Raw genomic sequence first — 26,184 nt, 5'->3', positions numbered from 1 at the left:
GGCACAGGCATCTTTGGTCTCCCAGTGCATATGGAAGTATAGGCTTTCCTGATACTGCCTCCTTAAGGTGCACAATAGCTTTATGTCGGAAAAACCCATGTGTTTACCCAATTAAAAAAACTGCTAAGAAATACTAATGATTGTTCAAGTTGAAGGAAAATGGGAATGACAGGCTTGCTCAACACAGGTTGCCACAAACCTCCAATTTGTCAAAATGCAGGATCTGTGACCTGCACCGAAGCAGGCGCACAAAATCTAGGCATGCCTGTACTACATCCAGTTTCTGAGGCCCTTCTCGGTGGCTTCACTCATTACATGGGTGGAAGAGCCTGTCAGGCGAGAAGCATGCCTGGTGCTTAATGGAACCCAGGGACCAATTAACCACGCAGAGAGCCAATGGGCCAAGCATTTCTAAACGAATAGCAGGGAGCTCTTCTATTAGTGCCTGCTTTCTCCTTCCCCCAAACAAAAGACAAATGCTACGTCAATGCTTCTCAAAAGTAATCCTTTATTTCCTGAAAGTCCTAAAGCAGACACATTTATCAAGAGATGACAGATACTCCAGCTCACAAACAATATCTTTCCCTTTTCCAGCAAGTCTTGGAAGTCCATGAGGGCCGCAGCCTGAAAACCAGGACATCAAAAACGGCCCTCCACACCCAGCAGCTGCACGGCGGCCTCCTGCACAGCCTGGTGGACACTGCTGACTTCTCTCTGGGACAGTGTCCGCTCCATGTGGCGGTAGGTGATGCGGTAGCAGTGGCTGATCCTGTGTGTCCTGGAGACGGGGAGAGAATGCAAGCAGGCGAGTGAGAAACATGTCTGCACACGGACTTTTGAAAGCAGGAGGCCTTATTCTCATGCATGGGTTGCCACATCACGATGGTATGGTATCACCTGCTAACAGCAAACCTAGTGGGGCAGGATCCAGGTATGTGTCATGTGTCACCACAGAAATACCACTTGCCACCAAGGACTACATATTTTCAGTCTGTGGGAGGATGATGGTTAGGGAAACAGCAGCTTGAATAATAGAGGGGCTGGTTCCTTCATGCTGGATACACCACAGTCCCCATGGTAGGTGCTCCCCCACAGGTCTGATGGCCTGGGCTAAGCACAGAGTCTGATTTCAGGACATAGGACCTGGAGTTCTGAGCTCGTTATGACTCTCCGGGCATTTCTGACAGTATAAGTATTACGAGTCAATGTCAGTGACCTCCACCTTGCCATGGTAAGGAAAAGAACTATGTTTGTAGACCACGCTCCAGCAAATAGTGCCAGAGACAAGGCCGGGAAGTTGCCCCAGCACCCCGTGGGCCTAGGAAGTACTTACATCATTCCATACACAACAGGCATTCACACATGTTGGATTGACCTCTGCTTTCCCACAACAGTGCGGACTTGCTTTTGTGGATAGCTCTGAGAAAGTGGCATGACAGCAGGGGTGCTTATGCTTGTATGATAGATGCTAGGACATACTGGTACAGTGGCCTCATCACAAAGAGCAAAAGGCTATGACTTGGGTCACTGACCCTTTCCTGTGGACAGAGGGAGGGATCTGAACCACATCGCTTCTGTATAATGAGAAGCCATGGACGCCTGTTTGCCAACCCCATTAGTAGCAGAGCCAACCCTGGGTTCTCAGGAGAAGAAGCTACAGCAAAGCAAGTGGCCCCCAGTGGGCGCCCCTCCCAGTGATGCCACTAAATCTCTGAGCCCGACCAGCAAAGGCCACAGCACCTCTAGCAGGTAAGTAAGGACCAGGCCTTCAGTCATGCCAGAACCTTGGACAAGTGGGTTTCAGGTGCACTGGCACCTTAGGAAAACACCTCATAGGAACACAAACTAGTCCCCATGTGGCCAGAGTGCTCTCTCCCTTGTCCCCCACCTGCTGATTTCAGGCCAGACTTGGATGTAGACAGAATATGCTTGAGAAGAGAAGTGTCTGCCTTGGTCCTAGCCTCCAAAAGCTCCTTCTATTTCTTCCCCACCCTGGCGTGTCCACTCCACTCTGCTTTCTTTTCCTTCCTTTCTTCTTGGAGCCGCATTTGGGAAGGGTGGACTTCTAGGAGCCTTTGCTGTTCCTTGCAAGGTCTGTCCTCAGTCAGGCACTGAGCCCTCATCTACGAAAGGCAGCAAGAAGTCGCCTCCAAGGCGCTCACGGTCAAGGCTAGCTGGCATGTCCCCTTCTCTTTAGCTTCAGCAGTCCATGCTAGGTGAGGGGGAACTGGCCTTCCTTCAACCCTCTATTGCTTTCCCACCCTAGCCCAAGCCATAAATTGAGACCAGTCCTAAGTGGCAGACCCAGATCTGTGTAGCCCCTGAGATTTTCAGGGCAAACAAAAGACTTATGGAGCTTTGGCAAACTGCCAAATGTGTAAGAAATAGGATTCCTTGAAGGGAGTGATGGCCTTGGCAAGGAACCTAGGAGTTTGGATCAGAGCTCTTTGCTGCATCACACCCTACATGGTGGCCCTGGAGCCCCAGTGCTCCTCAGCCTTTCACTGGACACATAAATCCACTCCGAGTGACATCTTCATTGAGCAGACAGCATCACTGTCCTCAGGATACATCTGTGATCACAGAAGGCAGAAGTGACTTGTCCAAGTTCAAACAGCAGGAGTATGTGACAGGACTAGAATTACAGCCAAGTAATGTGGTAGAAATATGAAACATATGTGTTGATGTGTAAAGGTTTAGTGGGTTTCAAAACAGGGAATGTATTATTACAACATAATCCAGTAATACCTAGGTATATGCCCCGGAGAACAGAAGGTGGATGCTCAAACTAAGTCAGGCAAGAATTCGCTGTTGAGCCTCTTGATCAGGCCTGTAATTCTGGCTACCTGGGGAGGCCCAGTGAAAAGGATCATAAGTTCAAGGCCTGCTTAGACTACAGAGGGAGTTCAAGGCCAGCCCTAGCAACTCAATGAGACCCTGTCTCAGAAAGGAAAGTAAGAGGGGCTAGGGCTATAAGAGTTCAGTTGTAGAGTATTTGCCAAAGATGAAGTCATAGGTTCAATCCCAAGCAACACACACACACACACACACACACACACACACACACACACACACACACACACACAAACATTTTCCTAAAATGTTTAGCTATTACCGACAGATGGTTATCAATAAATTTCATACAGCCAGAGAATGGATTACTGTTTGGCAAAATGATGATCACGATGATGATGATGATGATGATGATGATGATAATAATAATAATAATAATAACCCACTAATACTGATGAGTGGAAACTAGATGAACTTCAAAACCAAAGTATGTAGAAGCCACACATCCAAAACATGCAGACTAGAGAAGTACTCAAAGGTACTGAATTGCACACTTCCAAAATGACTAATTTCATGTTATGTCAATTTTATTTCAATAGAACAGAAACAAACCCTAGATGGTCTGGTTTTAGAATGTAGCCTTAACCACTGCACTCAGGAGCTCTGACAAACATACTCTCCCTTTTACATCCAAGCTCTTGCTATGGTTAGGATCCTGAATCTCACCAAAGGCCCCAGCTACTAGGTGGTTGCGGGGCCTTTAAGACAGAGGGTGTAGTTTGGAGGCTGTCTTAGGTTATTTGGGGCAGGTTCTCGAGGGGGATTAGGGGACTTCAGCCCCTCTTTCACTTTTCCATACCCAACCATTGGGTAAATGAGCTCCTTTGATCATGTGCCCCCAAACTAATGTGCTTCCACAGGCTCTAGACTGTGGGCCCAAATGAACATGTCATCTTGTCTTAGGCATTTCATATAGTAACAGAAAGCAAATATATCCAACTTCCCTTAAGTAGCAATATAGTTTAAAGTAATCAATTTAAAAATAATCCCATCCTACATTCCTTTCTGGCTTAGGGAGGACATGGCTGGAGACAAGGAGGAGCAGGATGCTCTGAGAGGGACACATGGACCAGGAACACACTGTTAAGGGTCTTTCCTACTGCAGTGTCATTGAAATGTGGACAGTAGGCAGCAGGCAGCTGGCTGGGAAAATAGGGCCCAGAGAGCAGGAACACAAAGCAGTCCTGGGTCTGAGCGGCAGGCAGTTGCTATAGCTTTCTATTCAATTCACAGCGCCCAACATTCATGATGAGCAGAGTGGGTTATACTATTTGGAGCATCATAGGTAAATCAAAGTTCACTTTTGTATACCGCATAGTTTCTACTCATGAGAAAAATAAACAAGGTCATCTATTACTCAGTTAGGGAGGTCAAATCCCTTTGTTGACAAGATGGAAGAGAATGCAAAAAAAAAAAAAAAAAGCACTCCAGAACTTTCACTGCCTTGTAATACCAGCTGATTGTAAAATGAGCCGGCACTGGCTACAGCTGGACTTTTTGCTTTTTTTTTTTTTTTTTAGCAGAGATTCTGATGCAAGTATCTTACAATGTTTTCAACTAGGGATAGTTCATTTATAGACTGCATTAGCCATTCAACAGATAGCATCTTGCAGGCTCTGAGCTGGACAGAGAGGAGCACGGGAAGAGAGTGGTCAGTCTGCTGCACAGCAGTGAGCCAGCAGGCAGCAAGAAGCAGGCAGTGAAGCCAGCTGCACCACATTCCACACAACCAGATCTTCTGAGTTTCTCCTCTTCAGCTGATGGTATTTCCCCAAAAAACTGGCATGGTGCTGTCTGCCTAGCTACACTATAGAAACCACACAAGAAATCTGGGTCACTAAGTCTGTTGACACTAACACAAGACAGTCATATCTGATTGTCGTTGTCTGCTTCTGAATGAGATTCATGATGTTTGTTCTGCCAGTGCTACCACCTTGTGCTTCTCCCAACCAGTCTGCCATCCACTCCCCTTTTTTGAGGGACGGTCTAACTAGGGGGACCCAGAAACATGGCTTACTTTCTCAGAGCCCTGTTCCTTGCTCCACTGTGAATGCCAAGGTTTACCCAATTTCACCTCCTCCCAAGTCCAGATGTTCAGGTAGAAACTGAGAGCTGGGATGGGCAATCCCATATGAGCCATGGGGAGAGCTGGCAGAATAGTGTGGGACAAGCCAACAGGGAGGGATTCCGTTTTAGTGCCTCCTCCTCTCAAACTCCTAACTTTAGACCAAAGCTAAAGCTGTGTAGGAGTTGAGAACAGTCAAGACTGGCTCAATGAAGAACTGTCAAGCTTATGCTTAAATGGGCTTTGCAATTCACTGCATCTAAAGGAAATTTTAACCATTGTGTTCAGAGGACACCTGTACCCCATGCTTACTGGGACAGTATTCATAAAGCCAAGATATGGGATTACCACAAACATCCACCAATGGATGAATGGAAGGAGAAAGTACAGGGAACACGTACTCAACGGAACACTATTCAGTCTTTGAAAAGATAAGATCCTATCATTTGCAGTAACATCTCTGAATACATTCAGATAATCACTGAAAACATTATGTTTAATAGAATAAGACAGACAGAGGGGCACATAGGGTATGTTCTCTCTTATATGTAGAACCTGAAGAAGCTGGTCTCAGAAAAGAAAGCAAGGGGCTGCCAGAGGCTGGGGTTGGGATGATAGATCAACAGGAGCAAAGTTAAGGAAGACGCAAGAAACGGGTCAAGGCAGTTGACTATGGCTAACAATCCTGTCTTGAAGATTTCAAAACAGCTATGAGAAGATTTTAAATGTTCTCAACACAAAGAGATGGTAAATGTTTGAGGTGAAGAATATGTTAAAAACTTTTATTATTATATCATTACACATAGCTAAAAATACTACACTGTACCCAATAAATATGCATATTTGTATAGATGTTAATATAAAAAAAGCTGAGCAATAGATATCTTAAAACCAAAGAAAATAAAAAAAGTGATAAAAGAGTACGTGAAGAGTGACGAGTGCTCCTCAGTTCAGAGTATGTCAGTGGGGATGTTCTGAAGGTTGCAGGGCTATGGAACCTGCTAGAAAGAAGAAACAGTGGGTCAGAGTGTTGGTGAGGGCAGGAAGAGTTCTATTACACAACCACTTGGTTCACTGTGGCAACCAAACCAATTCTGAACTTGAAATAAAACCCTCCCTCACTGCAGTCCAAAGCCAGCTCCTCCAGCAGCCACAATAGCTTGTGTTTCCATCTGTGACGGAGCAGCTAGTCCGTGTTCTTAGATGGTACGCCTAACACCTCCCAGAATAGAGCCGGCATGATCAGTGGGCACTGCAGACACTGCTTATCCACAGAGATTATTTAATGGAGAAAAGATGCCGCCCACAAGAGCTCCACTAACAATGAGAGACAGCCGGGCCCTTGGCTTCATCTTCACCTGGTTCCTGTCTGTTAGAGACCCGTGTTCAGTCTCAAGTTCTATGTTATTACCTCTCTGCTCAATGGAGAGAGTCAGTTCATCCAGTACTTACTCTCAGAGGCTTGTTGAACCCAGGCAAGAGGCACAGCAAGGGGAGACAGCCCCACGTCACTTCCATGAACAGAACTGAGAGCTGAAGAATGTAGGAGAGAACATGACTTTGCAGTTAAGAGAAACCTGGTTCCAATTCCTCCTCGCTTTGCTGTGGGATCTAGGGCAGTTTGTGTGACCTCTTGTGCCTTAGAGTCCTTGCTATGGAGTAGGAACTCTGTTTCCTTCTTAGGCCCTCTAAGGACTAGATGGGCACTATACAGCAGTTATTTCAGAGTCTGGTGCCCCGAGTGGATGTTCAGTACTGCTACGCATTTATTCGTGGGGACACATTCCAAGACCCCCAGTGATTGCTTGATGCCAGAGATAGCAGAACATACTACAGATACATTTTCCTAAGTATATATGCCATTGATGTTAGATTTAAAATTAAAGCACATTAAGAGGCCAAAACAGTAAAATAAAACAATTGCAACTATGTAACAAAAAACTTGCCAGTATCACTACTCAAGTTTTGAGCCATTATTAAATTAAAGTCTACTTGACTCAAGGACTTTCATATCACACAGCTGCTTTGATAGCTGAGAAAGCTACTAGCTGATGGATGGGTGAATGTATAGGTGGTGTATACAGGATAGATAGGCTGGAAAACAAGGGGTGAGGTAGCATAAAAATTTCACTGGGCCCAAGCAATGTCAATTAGAACTTTTAAATTATTTACTCCTGGAATTTTAATATTTTGGATTACAGTTGACTTCATATAACTCAAATTGCTGGAAGTGAAATTAAAATGAGGAGGGTCCAACTCATTCGTCTCATTTTTGCCTTTTCCTCACATAGTTTATTGGAGGACTACTCCCCTCCTGCGTGTGTGTGTGTGTGTGTTTGTGTGTGTGTGTTTGTGTGTGTATGTGTGTGTGTGTGTTTGTGTGTTTGTGTGTGTATGTGTGTGTGTTTGTGTGTATGTGTGTTTGTGTGTGTGTGTTTGTGTGTGTGTTTGTGTGTGTATGTGTGTGTTTGTGTATGTGTTTGTGTGTGTGTGTTTGTGTGTGTATGTGTGTTTGTGTGTGTGTATGTGTGTTTGTGTGTGTGTTTGTGTGTATTGAGCACATGTGGGTGCTCAATTCTATTTTATCGTTTTTTAACCTTTAATGAGTATGGAATCTGACACTGGTCTGAAGATAGCCAGAGCTATTTCTTATAAAACACAAGGCACAGATTTGGGCCTGGTCTGAATAAATGATCCAGACACTAAGTAAACCAGACTGCTCCCTTCCTGGCTATAAACAAACACTGAGAGGAGCTAATGAAGACATTCTGGTAACAAGACTTGGTGGGTGGGAGGTGGGGCCCAGGTGAGCTTGGGCGAGTCACCTTGCCTGGTCCCGTTCTCCTCAGTGGTGAAGAGGTAGGCTAAGAGGGCCTTAAGGTTCCTTCTGGTTCCAATAGCATGAGAGGAGAGAGGTTCTGGAGAACTTTAATAGCAGTGTGGAATGAAATGGCAGGGCTGAAGTGGGCATGAGCTACAGTCATTCCTGGTGTGACGTGAGGATACTAGGAAAATAAAGAGCAGTGGACTAGCTTCACGTTGTGTATGTGTGTGTGTGTGTGGGGGGGAGGGTTATTGCTCCGAAGACCAATGAAAGAGGCACCCATAGCCAGTGGGTCTCTAGCCATCTGCAGACACTCTGGACTCCTGCTGATTCCATCCTCATCCCCTCCTCCTCCCATAGCTGTATTCGTCTCTTCTGCATAGCCATGACTGAACGCTTGTCAGAAGCAATGGAGTAGAAATTTGCTTGGCTCATGGTTTCAAAGGGTTTGGTCCATGGTTACTTGGCCCTGTGTGATCAGGTTAACCTTAGGAGGTGGAGGTTCATATCATGGTAGACAGGAAGTAGAGACAGGAGTTAGAGGAAGGGGCCAGGTAGACGGAGGGACATGGCCAATCTCTTGGCCTATATCACCTCCCAATAGTGTCATAATATAAATATATCCATAGATCAAATAAGTGGTTAGGTTAGACCCTCAGGATACAGTCCTCCAAAGGCCTGGCAACAAAGTCCTCAATACATGAAGTTCTGGGGGCACTTTATATCAAACTGTAAAAACAGCTAAGAGGCCTCCCACCTCATTCTCAAACTCTGTCTTCTGGGCCTGGTGCCCTCTGGAGGCCCTTCTGACCTGTGCCTCTCTGGAGTTCTCAGCTAGCCAGGGAACTAGGCTCGGATAAGTGGCTCACTGCCATTGCCAAGCTTGCTAACTCCCAGAGGGATGTCTGTTCCTTGGAGTCAGTCATAACTGGACCAGATGGTTCCTCTGACAGTGTCTGCCTGGGGGAGGACAACTCCCATGCAGAGGCAGAGCCGGCACCTCGAAAGGAACCGAGCTGGGCCACCCCCAACCAGTCCACTCCCTGGTCAGTCCCAGTCGGCAACTTAAGAGTGCTACAGAGACACATTTTACAGGCAAGAAGTGCTTTGAACATCAAACACCTGCCAACTTCTCTGGGAAGTTCAAAGCACCCCCAGGCTCCCCCCCCCCACTCCCCATAACTTCTGGTACTCTTGAGCGGTGGCTTCTGCCAAGCAGGCCTGGGGAGGGAGGTGGAGTCCCGGCCTCCTGCAGGGTGGGGCTGGAGTTCTGGATCTCCATCTGAATAAGAGTGAAAATAACTACTTTGGGAAGTCTTTTGTTTGGCCCAGTTCAGGCCTGCTATCACCAGCTGATCTTCCTGCACGTGCAGGCAGCACGGCAGAGTCTTTGCTTTGGCCCATGCAGAAAGGCTCAGGTGGTCGCTCAGGTTACCTGTGATGTTACGTGGATGAGCACTGTGAGGACACAGCACTCAATGAACAAATGACAAAGACCAGCATTCCATGACTTTGCAGGGTCATGTGCAGGGTGCCTAGAAGTCGCATGTACAGACAGCAGGGCACAGGCACTGCCAGCTGCTGGGCAGGTGAGCACAGGGAGCTGGTTAGAGGGCACACAGCTTCAGTGTGGGGAAGAGAGACAGCTCTGAGATGGACAGAGGTGATGGCCACACGGTGCTCATGTGCTCAATGCCACTGACCTGTGCACTGAAAAGTGACACAAGTGACGAATGCAGTTTAAGTTCTACCATGATTAAAGGGGGAGTCAAGGAGTGTTGCCCAAAATAAGCCAGAAGTTAGGAATTTACACTATGCTTAAACCAAAACCCAAACATCAGAGAATGGCTCTGGACACCAGCGCTGGTCTACTGAGTTCTGGAGAGCCTTCAGAATTCCATACAGAACAGTCAAGATGCGCCGCATCTTACGGAGACAGTTTTTTAAACCCTCACTCTATAACACAGCAGGATTTTCCCCTTACTGGATGATTTCTTCTTTAATTGCTCTACTATCTTCCAGGCAATCTTCTTAACAAAGGTGAAATAGCCTCTCAGTTTATACAGATTTCCAAAGCTCTGCTGTGAAAATCTTTCACTTGTGTGGAAGATTTGAAGGTGATTTTCAGCTTCCTCTCTGGCCTAGACCTGCCAAACCTAAGTCCACAGGGCCAGCTTTCACTGTGTGTTGTTACAAGGTGGCTTCCTGACTGTACTGACACAGGTCACCAAGCTTGGTTACAAGAGATGTGTGGCAGGTGAGGCGCCACAGTTCCAGCTCAGCCCATCCATCAGCAATTGCTTATTCTGTGCAGCTGGTTCCTCAGCAACTAGTAATCCCGTGCTGAGGTATGCACTGTGGGAGATACAGGCGTGTAAATTCATTGCTGGATCAATACGTGAATATTCATGCAGTGACTAGTGCCTGATACTATGGGAGTGTAGGACTGTCTGAAAGCATCAGAATGAGGGATGCCACTGCATAATGACACATGGTCAATGGCAGACGGACCACAGACACAGGAGGACTCCTGGGAGTCTATCACATAGTGACGGCATAGCCACCTTCCTTTATGGGATTAAGCTGTATGATGCTGTACCATAACAAAACCATCTGATACTCATTTCTTAGAACGCAAACATGCCACTTAGCAGCATGCATCTATATTGCAATCCATTTGGATGCTAGGACATTGGCCCATGCAAAGAAAGCTGGCAAAGCACAGTTACTAGTGCTAAATATTAAAAAAATGGTATGAGCTATGAATTCAGAGGTCAGAAAAGGCCGAGAGGCAATGAGAGTAAATCTAGAACTGGGAGCACAAACAAGATAGTGATGGGAAAGTCCAGGGTCTTGGTCCACCTGGGAAACCCACAGTGGTGCTGAGGACCGCAGGGGCATTTGTTGACTTCCCCCCTCCCATTTTAACTAGGGGCAGCATGTCCCAGCTATTAGATGGACCAGTAGGTCGCCTGCTTCATCTCCTGGTAGCGGACATGTTGTGTACAATCACAGGCCAAAGCTGTGATGGCAGGAGCGGAGGTGGTGGAGCTGCCCAGGAGAGATTGCACTGCAGTGATTTTATGAACTAATAGGAAGGAGGGCACAGGAGCTGGGCACATGCACAAGTGCCGCAGAGGAATGTGCACTCTGTAAGGCATGCCAACAGTTCGAGAAGCGAGTATGTCAGTGTAGCCAGTGTAGGGATACAGAGGGTAGAATACAGAATATATGTGTGTGTTGGGGTTGGGGGTCACAAAGGTGGGCTCATGTTCCTGGCTAAGAAGCCTCAGACAAAAGTCTATCTTTAAGCCAACCAAAAAAACCTGAGTTCAGACTTGGCTTCTACAGGAATCTTCCAGAAGGTTAGAAAGGTGTTGTGGCCTGGATGAGATATGTCTTCTGCAAGTTTGTGTGCTTGAACACTTGGCCCCAAACTGGATATGAGCTTTTAGGTGGGGCCAAACTAAAGGTAGTGGGTCCCTGGAGGTGGACCCTAATTGTTTTTTTTTTCCAAGTCTTATCCCACTAACAGTGTGGCCAGCTGTCTGAAGCTCCTGCCACCATACACCTTCCCTGCTTTGACAGATTGTGTCCTCAAATGATGCGCTACAATAAGCCTGTCTCCCGTAGGTTGTTTGGGTCAAATATTTTGTTACACCAGGTGAAAAGGAAAGGAACTAAAGCAATGGCCCTTGTTCTGGGCAGCTTCACTGCATACAGAGGATGTTGGTCAGCTAACATTACAGCTTACTGGGGGATTTCGGTGTTGCGTTCCACCAGGTGTCAATAGCTATCATTTGAGCATGAATAGATGTTCCCCAATGCCACTACACAGGAACTTTTACTTCCTTAGTGACTGTTACATATTTTAAGACTCAGGATCATGTTTGAAAAAGTCACATGTTAGTAAAGAAAGATCTACAGACTTTTCTAATGACTTTATTTTGCTGATATTTTTTGGAAGAGACACTTTGGGTCTAGTCTATAGTGCCACTTCTTCACAAGTAGGAATTCAGAGATCAAGGGGACAAAATAGGGATTTGCTTGGCAGGATGAGCATCATCAGTCTATGATATCCTAGGCTGTAGGATACAGTGATGGCTTCATTAAGTACCACTGCACAGCTGACACAACTTATGAACCCACAGGGTGAAGACAACAGACCTTAGGGTTCTTCAGATCCACGCTTGTGTTCTTCTTACAAACTATGATTGCTTTTAGGGTAGCCTGTCCAAGGCTTTCGCAGTGTGAACTGAGAGGCTGCTCCCCTCATACGGATTGGACAAATGTCCCATGATTCTCTTTGCTGGTCATGGCTTTACTCTGGTCTCTTTCTTCTAGGGCAGTTGGCTAAACTTCATTACTCAACCCCAGCGTTTGGAAGGCAGAGACAGGTGGATTTCTGTGAGTTTGAGGCCAGTCAGGTTGACAGAGTGAGTTCCAGGACAGTCAGGGTTGTACAGAGAAATCTTGTCTTGAAAAAAGCAAACACAAAACCCCAAACAAACAAACACAACTCCATAACTCATGACCAGCAGCAAAATGGCACAATAATCCTGGGTATGCAAGGGCCGTCAGTAATTAAAGAGGAAAGAGATCTTGGAGGGAAGGGTGGTCCAGGTCATATTAACATCACTGTTTCCAGTGTCAGGAAAATATTCATCATCCATCCATCCAATTCATTATTAGATTCACTCAGAAAATGAACAGTGTATAGCCGGTCCACTCTACGCAGTGCATTCTGCAAATGCTGAGAATCTAATGGTGGGATAATACAAATTAGACATGAGCAAGCCCTTATGGCACTCTCAACGTAATGCAGGAGATAGGTACTAATCAAAGAATTACGAAAAAATGTAAATTACAACTATGATAAAGGTTATAGGGAAGAAGTACATGGCGCTATGAGGCTCCATAAAAGGCCCATTAACTTAAAGGTCAGAGAAAGTTCCCTGTGGAAGTATCAGAGCTGAGACCTGAAAGAGGATGGGAACCAAGGAGGTGCTTGAAGGAAGGCGTGGCAGGCAGGGGCATGCCACTGATAACCGCCTTGGGATCTATATGCAAATTCTGGTTTCTCCTCTTCTGAGTGACAGAGTCCTGTTCAATCCATCACCTTGTCTTGGTTTCGCTGGCAAGAGGAAAGACTTCTTTCTGCCTGTCACACCGGAAGATCTAACCAAGCACCACTACCCCCAGGTGTTAGTGTTTTTTATTTAAAGAACCCGATGTCTCTGCCACAGGACACCCTAACCGCTTGTGTTCTCTAACTAACAATTCATGAAGCATAGGGGAAAGCCAAGCTGCTCTAGCGAGGGGGCATCTGACCCCACCCACTCCTGTCCTCTTGCTGGGGTGGCCCCTCCCCCTAAGATTCCAGTCAGGCTTTCATCCCTGAAGAAAGCTAGGCTGACGGAGGCCCTGCTTTGCCTGCATTTTTCTCAGAATTTACAGACCTGAGTGAAACATTAAGATGTGTCAGGAGCTCAATTTTGGGAATATATTTTTCTAAATAACAGAAGAGGACAATGAAGAAGAATGCCATATATGCTCCTGAAAATGTGACCGCCGTCTCAGCAGCTGGCTTGGCCATGTGTACAGAACAAAGAACAGGCCCAGACAGATGAAGGGACACGTGAGGGCCACAGCTAGAATACAGCCCGGCTTGGGCTCTGCCTGTCACTAAACAGCTGTGGCTTGTCCAAGGTCCATTCTGTTCAGCTTATTAACGTCCACTGCTGCCGTTATCAATTGCTTGTAACAGGACTAACATGGTAACAGTTACCTACCAAGCAAATTTCAGGATGTTTCTAGAAATATGACTTTCTCCCCAAAGGGAAACAATATAACCAATATGAAATATTACTTAGAACAGGAAGTATAGAGACTAAGAAGAAAAGGCAAAAAAAAGAAAGCAAAAGTATTTTAAAGAGCAAATGATCTATTTGATATTATGAATGAAGTTGTAGGTGCTTTAATGACCTTAATTTAGTCTCATAACCAACAGAAAACACGAAAAAGGTTAAATGTCAGAGGAAGAAGAAAAAGGTTGATGAAGGCAGGGAGCCAAGCCTAGAAAACAGCACAGAGCTGCTGGTTGTGCGTTTGGTCAGTGCTGAAGGAACAGAAGGCAGGTGCCACGGACTCTTTGGTTCACTCGCCAGAGAGGAGAAAACAGTGTAGAAATTTAGGCAACTTCTAACATTCTAAAAGAATTTCTTGGGAGAAGGGTGTGACGCAGAAATTTTTGATTAGTAACGGTGAGGATCTGTGGATCACTTTCTGTTATTGAAACAAAGAACTGAGTTCACACTCATTAAGTCATTTAATTCTTACAACAGTTCCAACATGATGGGTCATGTGTGTGCATGTGAGTATACACACACACACACACACACACACACACACACACACACCAGTCACGGCTCACAGAAGTTCAAAATCCACCCAAGTAACAAGTAAGGTGTCCAGGTGCCTCCCAGCGCTCCTTTATAGGACATCATCTGAAGACAGTGGCCACTGTCTTGGCCGCATCCCCATTTCAAAGCACCCGCAGCTTTCAGAGGGCTGTTCTGGCAATGAAACGTGAAGGACCAACTTCAAAACACTATCTCATGATCTTATAAAAAAGCAATTTTGCTTGGGGCAAGGAGGGAGCTGGGATAGGCTTATTTTTCAGTGGCCTCATCCTTGCTACTTAGAGGAATCCACAGATCTCTCCAGGTCCCAATAAAATAGAAGCAGTGTTATTTGCTCCTAAATATTCCCTCAGTTAGGAAGGACTGAAGTCATGTAAGCAGAGTCTTGTCAGCAACTTGAACAAAGTTTTAATAAAGGAGAAGTCAGAGTCAATAGAACTTCCTGCAGAATTATTGACTTGCAGCTGTTCACGTTCAGACTTAGTTAAGAGAAGGGCTCACTTTCTGTATTTTCTTACTTCAAGGAAAGAAACATTGTTTTTCAGGCTTAGATTTCTAGTATGTAGGAGAGAAACACGATCAATTTTCTCAAGTTGAATTTGTCCATTATAAATGTTTTGAAGAAATTCAGGAGGGTTGGGTTAGCAGCAGAGACAAAGTGGCTTCTCAGGCCCAAGGACACTGCCACGCATCACGGTGTGAAGCTGACAATGATGTCATTCATGTGTTTGTGCCCCTCACTTGAGGCTGAATTTTTCTGGGCCCAGGAATGAGCAGAGTCATGACTGGTACAGACTACGGGAACTGGTGACTGGAGGACGTGTCTGTCCTCTCTCAATCTTCTCTATGTGTGTCACTTAGTTTGACATACGACATGATGCTCAGGAAGTTCTAGAATGATGCCAGGATAAGATGACTAAGGAACCTCCTGAAGTATACACCAGGCGTCCAGATTGCATAGAAGGACAGTGACTGTTTTAAGGAAATGGCAGAGGAGATAACAAAGGAGAAATTTCCTGGGACCAAAATGAAGAACATAAATAATAGCAGGATGTCCCCAGTGTTTCCACCCCTGGAGTGTGTCAGTCACTGTGTCAGTCACTGAAGCCTGGAATTTGAAATTTAATATTCACCCCAGAAAAAAAACAAGACTGACATGAACATAGAAACTATGGATATTCGAAAGATTCTTGCCAAGGTGGATACTGCAAAGGGTTGCCTTTCCCATGCAGCAAACACAATGAAAACAATATGCCCGTGAAGACTAGATGGAAGGATCTTGGCTCTCTGTTGATTCTGTGGATGAAGGAAATGAGGCAAACCTGAAAAACCAAATCTCCAAATGCAGCTCATATTTCAAGCTGATTCATGAGCCACCATACACAGTATCTCAGATCCTAGGGCTAAAAAGTCAAGTATAAAATTGGTTCTGGGAAGTCTTAACCCTTGAATAACTAACAATAGAAAATACAGATTCTCTCAAAAAAAAAAAAAAAAAAAAAAAGAAGGCTAGCATGAGGCATCACCCAGTAAATGGTCCAATGCAAATAACTTCAAGGCCCAAAGGCCAGAGAATTCTAAGTCTGAGGTCAGCCTGGGCTACAAATTAAGGCCCTGCCTCAAAAGATAAACACAAGTGTGCGTGTGTGTGTGTGTGTGTGTGTGTGTGAGAGAGAGAGAGAGAGAGAGAGAGAGAGAGAGAGAGAGAGAGGAGATGTAAACATTAAGGAGAGAAGAACAGCAAGTCTAAAAGAAGATTTACATAAAATATGTAGAAGTAAGATTGTAGTTGTGATTTAAAAGGCTTAGAAGGGTTAAATGACAGATTAAACACAGACAGACACAGATAAAACATGGAGGACAGATCTGTGGAACTTATTTAGAAAGAAATATGGAGAAACACAGAAATGAGCAAGTATAAACCTTGAATTTTAGCACTCAGAGGCTGAGGCAGGAGGATCATGAGCTCAAAAACAGCCTGGGCTACTCAGTGAGTGCTCCTATTAAAAAAAAGAAAAAAAGAAGAGGAAAGAAGGAGAAACATGTAAGATAGCACATAAATACTAGAAGACTACACAGAAAATAAAGGTAAGCAACATCTGAAGAGGGGACGGGATCATAACTGGGAAGTTTCCAGAATTAATGGAATTCTCAGGAGGCGTAATAACGTCCCAAATGGGGGGAATTTAAAAAACAAAGTATTTTATGCTCTGTGCTACAAAGAGGCCCTGAAAATAACTTGAAGTGAAAGATTTTTCCACATTCACAGAATGGCCAGGCAATATGGTTTAATTCCAGCAGAATGCCCTATGCTCTGGTCAGCTAAGCTGCCACTCTGGAATGGAAAAACTACAATGCACTCAGGATTCCCGTGCCTTCAGTGAAAGATTCAAAAACCACGGCAGGGAGAGACCGGATTAAGATGGAGGAAGCAAGAGTCCAGCGCATCCATTCTCCCTCTGTCAGGACTCTTGTCACACCATGGTTTCAGAAGCTGGGTATTGTAGAGAGTCTCCACTTTGGATAGCATTACCAGAATCTCCCTGAGCTGACATGAACGGCTGAGGAAATGCTGGTGATCTGCTCTGGCCATCAACACCAGTGCTGCACTTCCCAAAGGACCCGCTGCTCACTGTCAGTCTGTGAGAAGCAACAACCAGAGGCCTGAGAGTGCAGCCTGCAGGTTACAGAGACTGGCTTTCAGCACACAGAAGGTGATTTTATTTTTTTCAGATTACTAAATCTCTTTAAGCCTCAGATTTGACAATTTTAAACCAAACTAATAAAACATACTGTACAAAGTTGTGCACCACTTATCTTGGGAAATGAGCGCTTGAGTGATTGATTTTGCTGTTGGTTGAATGACATTATCCAAAGATGGCTGTAACATTGCTGGAGGGACTTCCTTCAGGTGTCAGCCTAACACACACAGAGACAATGCAGCAAGTGACTGCATGTGTGGAAGATCTAAATAGTAACTACCACAGACCGGTCAATAAAGAGAGCCCAGCTGGCATGATGGTTATTACAATTATAAACTTGATTAATTCACTTGCTTAATTAACAACACACACATTCATTTTGAGAAAAAGTTCTGTGTCCCAGGATTTAGCTACAAAGGGGCTAAAAAAATAACAAGAGCATTGACAGTAACTGAAACTTGGGCAGCTACTTTCCACAGTCCCTCCAAGTAAGCTTTCTAAGCACAGAAAACGGAACAGGTCCTCCCTCAGCATGACTGGTTCCGCTTGCTCGGCATTTGCCCTCCATGAAGCTGTGGGTGACTCCCTCAGAGAGAGATGCAGAAGCCACATCCTGGTTGGTGGCGCTCTGTGAATCACTCTCTGTAGTAATGTCTAGCCACAGGAAAAACAAACGGCAGAGAATGAGAGAGTACAGCCCATAGTTTCCTTCCCAGCAGAAAGACATGGCCATGAAATGTAGCCCTGTCACACGGGGAGTTGACGGGAGGCAGAAGAAAGTCAGGACTGCTGCCAGCCCCATGCCATGCTGCTCACTTCTGCAGTTCAGCAAAACCACCGCTTCCAGGGACAGACAGATCTGCTCCAACAACAAAAGCAGCAACAGGCACATGTTCAAAGAGGCACCAGGCAGACTCTACAGCTGGGATAGTGGTTTAAATAATAATCCTAAACCCCCAAGCAAAATTATCCAAGAAGGTGCTCTTTCTCTTTGTTATCAACCAAATACATTGATATTCCATAGACCCTTCTGGCCACCACTTTTATTCAATGTTTAGAGGAAGTGACTTTGATTCATAATATTTTCCTGTCCACTTTCTTCTTCTCTGTGCTTCAGTGCCTCCAAACCATAAAGGGATTTTTAGCCGATGAAAATGAGAGTCCCTACTTTGGGGACACTTTGACACAGCTTTCTCATATACTCAAATGCTATGTGTCGAATTACTTTCTTAGTAACAATCAGCAAACATAGCTAGGCCCACTTGGCCCTGCTAGATGGAATAGGATCACCGAAGCCCCTCCTTACCATACTTATCCTTCCTTGGATGGCTCTGGTCTGGATACACAGAAAGACGTGGGTCATAAGAAAGAAACAATGCCTGGGGTCCGGATGTTGGCATTGCAGTGACATGGAAATTTCTTTTATGTCATCTTGAGCAAGTGCCTAACATTTGGGGCCTTGATTTTGCACTGGGATTGGATGACGCATCCCTGAGACCCCGACTCCCCAGATCTACATTCTCAGATTCTCTTTCAGTCTCTGCTAAGCAATGACCAGAAGTTGGCAAGGTGGGGAAAGTGCTTTTCTAACTCACCAAGGGACCCCACATTTGTTCTGTTCCTCCTTGGCAAAGGTCATTGCTGGTAACCAACGAGTGGGCTGTGGCCTGGAAGACCTGGCTGTGAGAGGTTCGCAGCCAGACTTTGAGCTGGCTGCTCTGAATAAGCAGCCAAAAAGCTGCTAATTGGATCTGGCAAGCTGCTGAGTCACTGTCGCGTAAGATCAAATCACTGCATGCTGAAGATGAAGCCCATCCTGTCAGCAGCCGAGAACACGTCTTTGTGATTAAGAAGAACGGGGTGCACAAAGGCACACCGTGGATCAGTTTTCACAATTTATGACGAGTAATTAAAGTCTAACAAACCACAATTAGAAGGCACCCACCACAACCTTATTTTGCCATTCGTCTTTTAATTAAACGTTTCCTATGATTTAGCTGTAGCTCTGCACAAGAGCTGGAGCCCTGATGTATTGGTTGCAGCATCTTAGAGGAGGAGGGTTGAGAGAGGAAGCTTAAGTGTTTCCTTTAAATCACCGATCTTTCCTGTCTTGGGATCTCTACACATCACAAGGAGACAGTAAGTGAGGCTGGCCCTTCACAATACCAGCATGGGCAGGGGATGTGCCCAGGGTGATCCTAAAAGCAGAGCCAGGACAAAGCCAATTGGAGAATGTTTTTTAATTTGCCAACACTGACAAGGTGATAAGTGGAAGAAAGGGACCATTATATCATAAACAAGGCATATTTAGGAGGACACTCTGGTATAAACTACGGCAGAGGGAATAATTTTCAGTGTAAAGAAAGTCAGAGTCCCCTCCCATGTTATCAAGGGAGTATCATGAATGAGAAATGGTCTCATGTGTGCCATGTCCAAGGTTACTATGGAATTAGAGACAGGGTACTTTAGTAGAGGGACTAATGGACCTATGGGAGGCTGTCTTCCTGAGTACATCTTGGAATGTCTCATGTGGTGCTGGCTCCCACCAGGCCCACCAGGGAAATGAGGCAGGCATAGGGTTTACTTTTTGAAGTTGGCAATGCGGGAAAGGTTGCACTGTAGATTAGGGAGGGCTCATGTTTAGAATTAGATGCAAAGGACTGCACACCAGAATAAATGCTGCTTAAGGACAGACAGGAAAAAGGTCAATATGATGGCTCACTGTCAAGCCTGCTTTCTGCTTGGCAGAAAGTTACCTGCTGCGTGGTGGGAACTGCTGCAGTTTTACTACTTTACCAACTATCAAGTGTCTAGGAAAGCAGCACCTTACTTTTAGGATAGATGAAGCTATTGTCAGCCTCCTATTAGGGCTAGTTCAGGGCGGCCGAAAATGCCATGCTTTTAGTTACTTTTAGTTGTACAAAATAATGGGGTTTACCACATTTTTACACATGTATGTCATTATACTTATTTCATATTCACCCCTTCCCTCCCTTGTCCCCCCAAATTGTTACGCTTCTGCTTTCATGTCATTATGTATAAACTTAAATACATATTTAAGTTTGGGCCTCCATAAAAGAAATTGTGACATAATAGTTTTCTTCTCTTCCTGTTTTTCTCTTAACCTCTCCTCTTGTCTTTGGACCTTTTTTTCTACTCCTATGTCGTGTGTGTGTGTGTGTGTGTGTGTGTGTGTGTGTGTGTATACACATCTAGATTCCACAAATGAGACAACACACAGGACACATCTTTCCGAGTTTGAATGACTTCACTTAGGATGATGATCGCTAGCTCCATTCACTTTCTTACAAGTGGCAGAAATTCATTCTTTATGGCTGTATGAAACCCCACTGCGTATATACACCACATTTTCTTTGCCCATTCATTTGATGATAGGCTTCTAGGCTGATTCCACATCTTGAGAATACTGTTCTCTCTTCCATATGTGCCCCCGCATTCCATTTCACAAAGTTCTGCTCCTCCTGCAGCTGCCTACAGAAAAGGTCCCTGTCCCCGTCTCCATGCGCTGTGATGATCTGGCATTAGTCTGGCACTATTGGAGAGATTAGAGACTGAATCCCTCTTGGGCAGTTTTGTCCTCGGTGCCCACCATCATGCTCTCCCCACAGGGGCTCAGCAGGTGTGTGCTGGGTGGCAGATGAATGTAGACCTTCTGACTCCACAGAAGGCCTGCAATAAGCGAACTCACTGAAGGCCCAGAAGCTCTTCCATCAATGCGCAAATGTGTTTCTTATTCTGTCAATCACACCTGCAGTTCTGCAGGGGCGGAAGGCATAAGCAGCTTGCACTGCTGTCACAGCCGTGAGATGCTTAGTAAACTGTTAAGATGCTGGAAGGAAGGCATTTCCACCGTGGGCATGGCGCTCAGAACACACTTTTCTTGGGAGCTCTGAAGGCTCAGGCCAGGGTTGCAGTTCCTGGCACAACATGCAGGATATCTGACATGCTTGATGCAGCTGCCTCCTCGATCTCTGCCATTAGCTGTGTTCATCGCAAACCAGGTTATGACTTATTCTGAAGATGAGCTGACAACAGGCCACACACAGGCCCTCACCAGAACCTTCTATGCAGCCTGGCCTGGTGCTCAGTGAACCACTATGGTCTCCTTTTTCATGATCCTCCCCAGCCGTGCAGTTGGCCTTTCCCAACCCACTCTTCCCTCATAGGTGGCAGGATCTTTGAAAAATAAAAATCTGACAATGCCACATCCCTGCTTAAGAAACTTAATTAGGCTGCCACCACTTCTGACACAAAGAGAAAGTCCCTGCAGGCCTGGCCTTTATGTGTTACTCAGGTTACACTGATGTTACCTCCCTGTGCTCCTGACACTTGGAATCAACAGTCTCCTGGCTTCTTCAAGGTGTTCATCATGCCCCCCACCCCCAGCCTCTCGAGCTGATTCCTGGGAGGAGGGTTAGTCTGGGGAAAGGAAGGAAGAACAGAGAATACATGGCTCCATCTTCACAGGGTCTCCCTGAGGAGGGGCCTGGTCTTTAGATGAAGTTAGGCCTGTTGTGGAGGTACTGTTCTCCCTTGCCAACCATGGACAAAGGGGTCCAGACATAGTTGGGAAAGGAATGGCGAGGGAGAAAGCCAGAATTCCAAGGTCAAACATTAGGCCCACTTAAGTGATGGAGGCCGGAAGCTGAAGGAAGGAATGGGGGGTGGGGTTAAGTAGGGAGCTTTCTCAGGGTAGAACTGATTGACAGGCAGATTTTGAACAATTTTTGTTAAATCTATGTCATAGAAAGGCTTAATCTTAAGAAATGGTCTAGAATGAAGCACAGAAAATTTAAGGAAGAAAGCTCTTGTAATTAGATAAAATGGAGAATTTGAATACAGAGTTTAGAAATCAACCCTGAGCACCTGAGCTTCATCCCAGGACCGTGGTGGAAGCAGTAGTGAATCCTGAAACCTGGTGTCTGACATCAGTACTGTGGCACATGGACGGACACACACACACACACACACACACACACACACACACACACACACACAAAATCTTTCATCTCATCCCATCTGGCACTAGCACTTAAGCTTCATTTGAATTTCCACAGTGGTCCACTTGTGGCTTGCAACTGAGTAGGCAAAGTGCTAAGTCATGCTTAGTCATCTCTGCCCCAGGTCTTGCAAAGCTTTCCCAAACTGTTCAGAGTAAGAGTCAGTCTTTCAAAGACCTACAAAACCTGTGTGATCTAGACCCCACCCACCATTTCTGACTATCTCCTATACACATAATCATGCAACCAGTACTAACTAATGCGGGCTTTTGGTTGCTTCCCACTACCTAACCATTCAAACTTGGGCTCTCAGTCTTTGAACCTTTGCAACTGCTCTTTCCTCTGCTGGGAATGACTTCTCAGATCACTCTAGGGTTCATTCCTTCATCTGCAAGTATTGTCTCCGCTTGTACCATCTCCACAGCCCTCCCTGATGCTTGGATGGAATCCACACTACTCCTCACCACAATGTGAATGTTCTGTGTGTTGCTCATTGATTTTATGCCTGACCTTTCCCCACTGGGCTGTTAGCTGGGTGTGTGCAGTGTTTCCTTCTCGGGGCGTCACCATGGCAGTCTCTTTGAATCTGGCCAACAACAGAGTATAAACAGCAAGAGACAGATATTGGTCACTACTGGTACTTGGGACAAGTGATAATAAGGACTCATGCTGCCCCTGACCCCCATCTTGGGTGGCTTCACTTTGGCTGGCTCTGGTGCCACATTTCTCTGAAGCCACTGGTCAAAGCGGGTGCTATTTGCAAGAACTTTGGTTTCAAAATTCTAGGCACTCTGCCAACCTCTGTGACTGAGGGGCTGAGTTGCAGGATCTCAACGATACAGGGGTAAAAGCCACCACCTGATTTATCCCCAGAGTGCCCACAGACTGTATCATTCAGACAAGAACTGCCAATGTCAAGCATGTAAGTTAGACACCATCAAAACTGAAGCTGAGTGTATATGAGTCAGTGTGTGTATGCGCATGTGTGAACACACACCCTTCCATTTAATGCCACCTTCTTTGTTCATAGGGAAGGCACCTAGCAGAAAGCCTGGCTCTGGGCTGGTCTCAGCAGTGTACAAAACTAATTATGTGAGAGCTGCCTAGGACTGCTTGGTATCAGACAGATTACCAGAGTAATTAAACTAATGAAAGTCATATGGGCTGGAAGATGTGCTCTGCTTCTGAAATGAAGACCTGAAAGAAGGGCTACAGTATGAGCAGGTGAGGGCGCCCTGCTTAGCCTTTCTCATAGGCAGCAGCAGCAGCAGCTGGGGAGGACTTTTACATTATGGGAATTCAGGTTCCTGTCGCTGGTGCACTTTCCCCAGGGTGGCCTGTCCCATGCAGGCCACAAGGGCTCCATTTGGTACAAAGGTGCCTCTTAAGGCCTTGCAGCAAGTGAACATTGTGTGTTATGTTCAAAAAGACCTTTTTATTCTACTGTGTTTGAAAAGAGCCAATAAAGGCTCAAGGACAAGAGACATATACAGATAGAAATTGGCGTGTACGGACCTGGGGTACTTATGAAAAAGAAAAGACTGTTTAAGCACAGACACGCAGAAGTGTGCCCAATGAAGATGGCCCCTCCACAATTGGGTGTGTCCTGACCCTCACTTGAAAGGCCAAGATTATGTTCCAGGCAGCAGCTAAGGGTCAAGGGAAAGACTGTGTTGAGAGGGACAGTTATCTCTTCTGATCAACCACTTAAGTGCTGTAGTTCCTGCAAATCTGTTCGGGGCACATTTTCCCCAAGAACATAGTATAGAGCCTAGTGTGGAACAAGGCTCATTAGAGCTCTCATGCCACCATTGCCTGACCCAGAGAAGCAGTTTTCTGTTTCTAATGGCTCCTTTCCAGAGCATCCCTTTTGTTTTTGTAAAGACATAGTCTAAAACAGCTTGGCTTGGCTTTGAAATCATTATGTAGTCAAGGCTAGCCTTGAACCTCTGATTTTCTCACCTCTGCCTTTCTTGTGCTGGAATATAGTCATGCCATCCTGGGAGCCAGGCACCATTTTGTGGGTGTTATCTGTGGGTATTCATTTTGGTATTCATTCATTTTATTGTGCATGGTATAAATATCATGACTTTCCCTAGAGAGTGCAAATGCTGCAGATATAGGGCGTGGCCAGGTTGGGGAAATGCCTGCAATGATCAGTGCCATTGATGATATAATTGCCAAATCTAAGCAAATTTTGACATGGGCATTATCTTTATGATGCTCATTATACTACATATTTATGTTTTATGCCCTTTTTCTGTAGGTGTGTTATATGTGGTAATAAAAAGAACTAAAGACTTAATGGGCTGCTTTCTGTGCAGTTCCCAAGGCTACCCACCAACTCCAGGACTGCCCTGGAGCTGGGAGGTGCAGGGCAGAAGCTGATAAACTCTCGCTCTGTGCTCTGGTCTTCATGTACTCAGGCTCAGAGGCAGAGTGGTACTGTGTTTTTACAGGTGCATACTGGTCAGGACACAGGGATGGATGGAGTCCTTTGGGGAGGAAGGTTATGTAGGAATAAGGCAGAATGGGTTTGTACTGAGCTTTGCTAATTACTAGTTCTGGACTCAGGAAAGCTGCCGAGTCCCCCAAAGTCTCTGGCTCCTCCATAGATAAAGACTATCTAGTACTGATATCAAAAGAAGCTTACAGTATGTTCACACACCCATCAGTGTCGCTCAGACGTGTTGTTGGTTACAACAGAATACCGGATACGATAGCCTCTAGGACTGCAGGGCTGTGTGGGATCACACTTATTCTGGCAAATAGGGCAGTGAGAACACTGTCCTACCGCAGAGGTCCTGGCTCAGATTCTCTGCTGCTTTCTCAGGCCTGTTCTTTCACTCACCATGGCATGTTCCTCAGACTTGTACCAGTGAGTCCAGGTTCTCATCCACAGGAAAATACATTCTCTGAGCTACCCTGTAGAGGAGGACATAGGCCTAGCCACCAATAACTAATCTCTTAGGTCACCACTCCTTCCTAAGCCAGTTCCTGTGATGTCAGAAGTGCTATTCACTGTTGGTTTGGACCCAGTAGAAAAACAGAAGCCAATGGTTAAAACAATATGGCTGGCATACAATAAATAAGAGGGAGGCTGTTGAGGGGGAGTAGACAGTAAGAGTTACACATACACACACACACACACACACACACACACACACACACACACACATACAGATATACATACAGACACACATACTGTTCTCTTAATATTCAGCTGCCAATAAATGGAAATCTATTACTGTGTAATAGTGTAATTGATATTTCCGATGACTGCTGACAGGATAACCCTCCCCCCTTTTTAAACTTCTTCCAAGGAATATTGTTACACCCCTAAACACAGGTTGGCCCCCCCAGACAATAGTGCTAGTGGGAGATTATAGAAACTTTAAAAAATGGGGATGATGCCAGGCAGTGGTGGCACATGCCTTTAATCCTAGCACTTGGGAGACGGAGGCAGGCGGATCTCTGTGAGTTCTGGGCCAGCCTGGTTCACAAGAGCTAGTTCCAGGACAAGCCCCAAAGCTCCAAACCCAGTCTTGCAAAAAATAAAAAAAAGGGGGGGTGGTGAATGGGACACAGGAATCTTCTTTTCTCTTCTTGCTCTAGACATTATGTGAATGGCTTTACTCCACAAAGTGCTCCCAACATGATCCTATATTGTTACTTGTTTCATTATGTTATATATGTATAGTTATGAAAGCAGTGGGGCTAAGCTGATCATGGACTGAAACCTCACAAACTGTGAGCCAAAAGAACTCTCTCCTCTTTATCCCTTCCTTATCTCAGGTGTTTTGCTATCATCTTGGAAAGTTGACGAACAGAAGAGTGACATAGCCAACCTTAAACTCAGCATGTTCTCAAGGAATACACTTTCTAGGGTATTTACCGAAAGTGACCTCTCTTATGAAGCTACCCTAAATGTGAAAACAATTCTCAGTGTGAGTATGAGCCTCTAATAACTGCACTAGAGGGAACATGGTTTTGTTTTAATCTATGTTGCTAGAGAAACTTTCAGGATGTCATGATAAGCATGGATTTCACCTTATATTCACACCAACATTTTATGCAGTGGCAATGAGACAACGAAATTAGAAGCATTGGTCAAGTATTCTGGAGACCACAACATACACAACAACCTTCCACCACAAGAAAGGTCATGTGAGCTTCTGACCTGACCTGTTGTTCTTCAGGATGATGGGTGCTCAGGGCTAAGAAGGAGGAAGGAAGGTCTACATGGAAGGAAGGAAGGAAGGAAGGAAGGAAGGAAGGAAGGAAGGAAGGAAGGAAG

General features: G+C 45.4%; 1 protein-coding gene across 3 annotated transcripts in view; it reads right to left on the bottom strand.

Annotated features, from left to right (window-relative positions):
* Nucleotides 1-488: 488 nt before the first annotated feature.
* Nucleotides 489-26,184, bottom strand: part of Fars2 (phenylalanyl-tRNA synthetase 2, mitochondrial) — a 384,286-nt gene continuing 358,590 nt past the window's right edge. For all 3 annotated transcript variants that reach the window (XM_026782839.1, XM_026782838.1, XM_013349092.2), the window contains one exon: nucleotides 489-778. In XM_026782839.1, coding sequence (XP_026638640.1) covers nucleotides 640-778 — 139 coding nt within the window. In that variant the 3' untranslated portion in view covers nucleotides 489-639. The remainder of the gene's footprint in view (nucleotides 779-26,184) is intronic.

This window comes from Microtus ochrogaster, chromosome 16, assembly GCF_000317375.1.
Source record: "Microtus ochrogaster isolate Prairie Vole_2 chromosome 16, MicOch1.0, whole genome shotgun sequence".
NCBI classification, from domain to species: domain Eukaryota; kingdom Metazoa; phylum Chordata; class Mammalia; order Rodentia; family Cricetidae; genus Microtus; species Microtus ochrogaster.
This window is presented reverse-complemented; position numbering and strand designations above follow the sequence as displayed.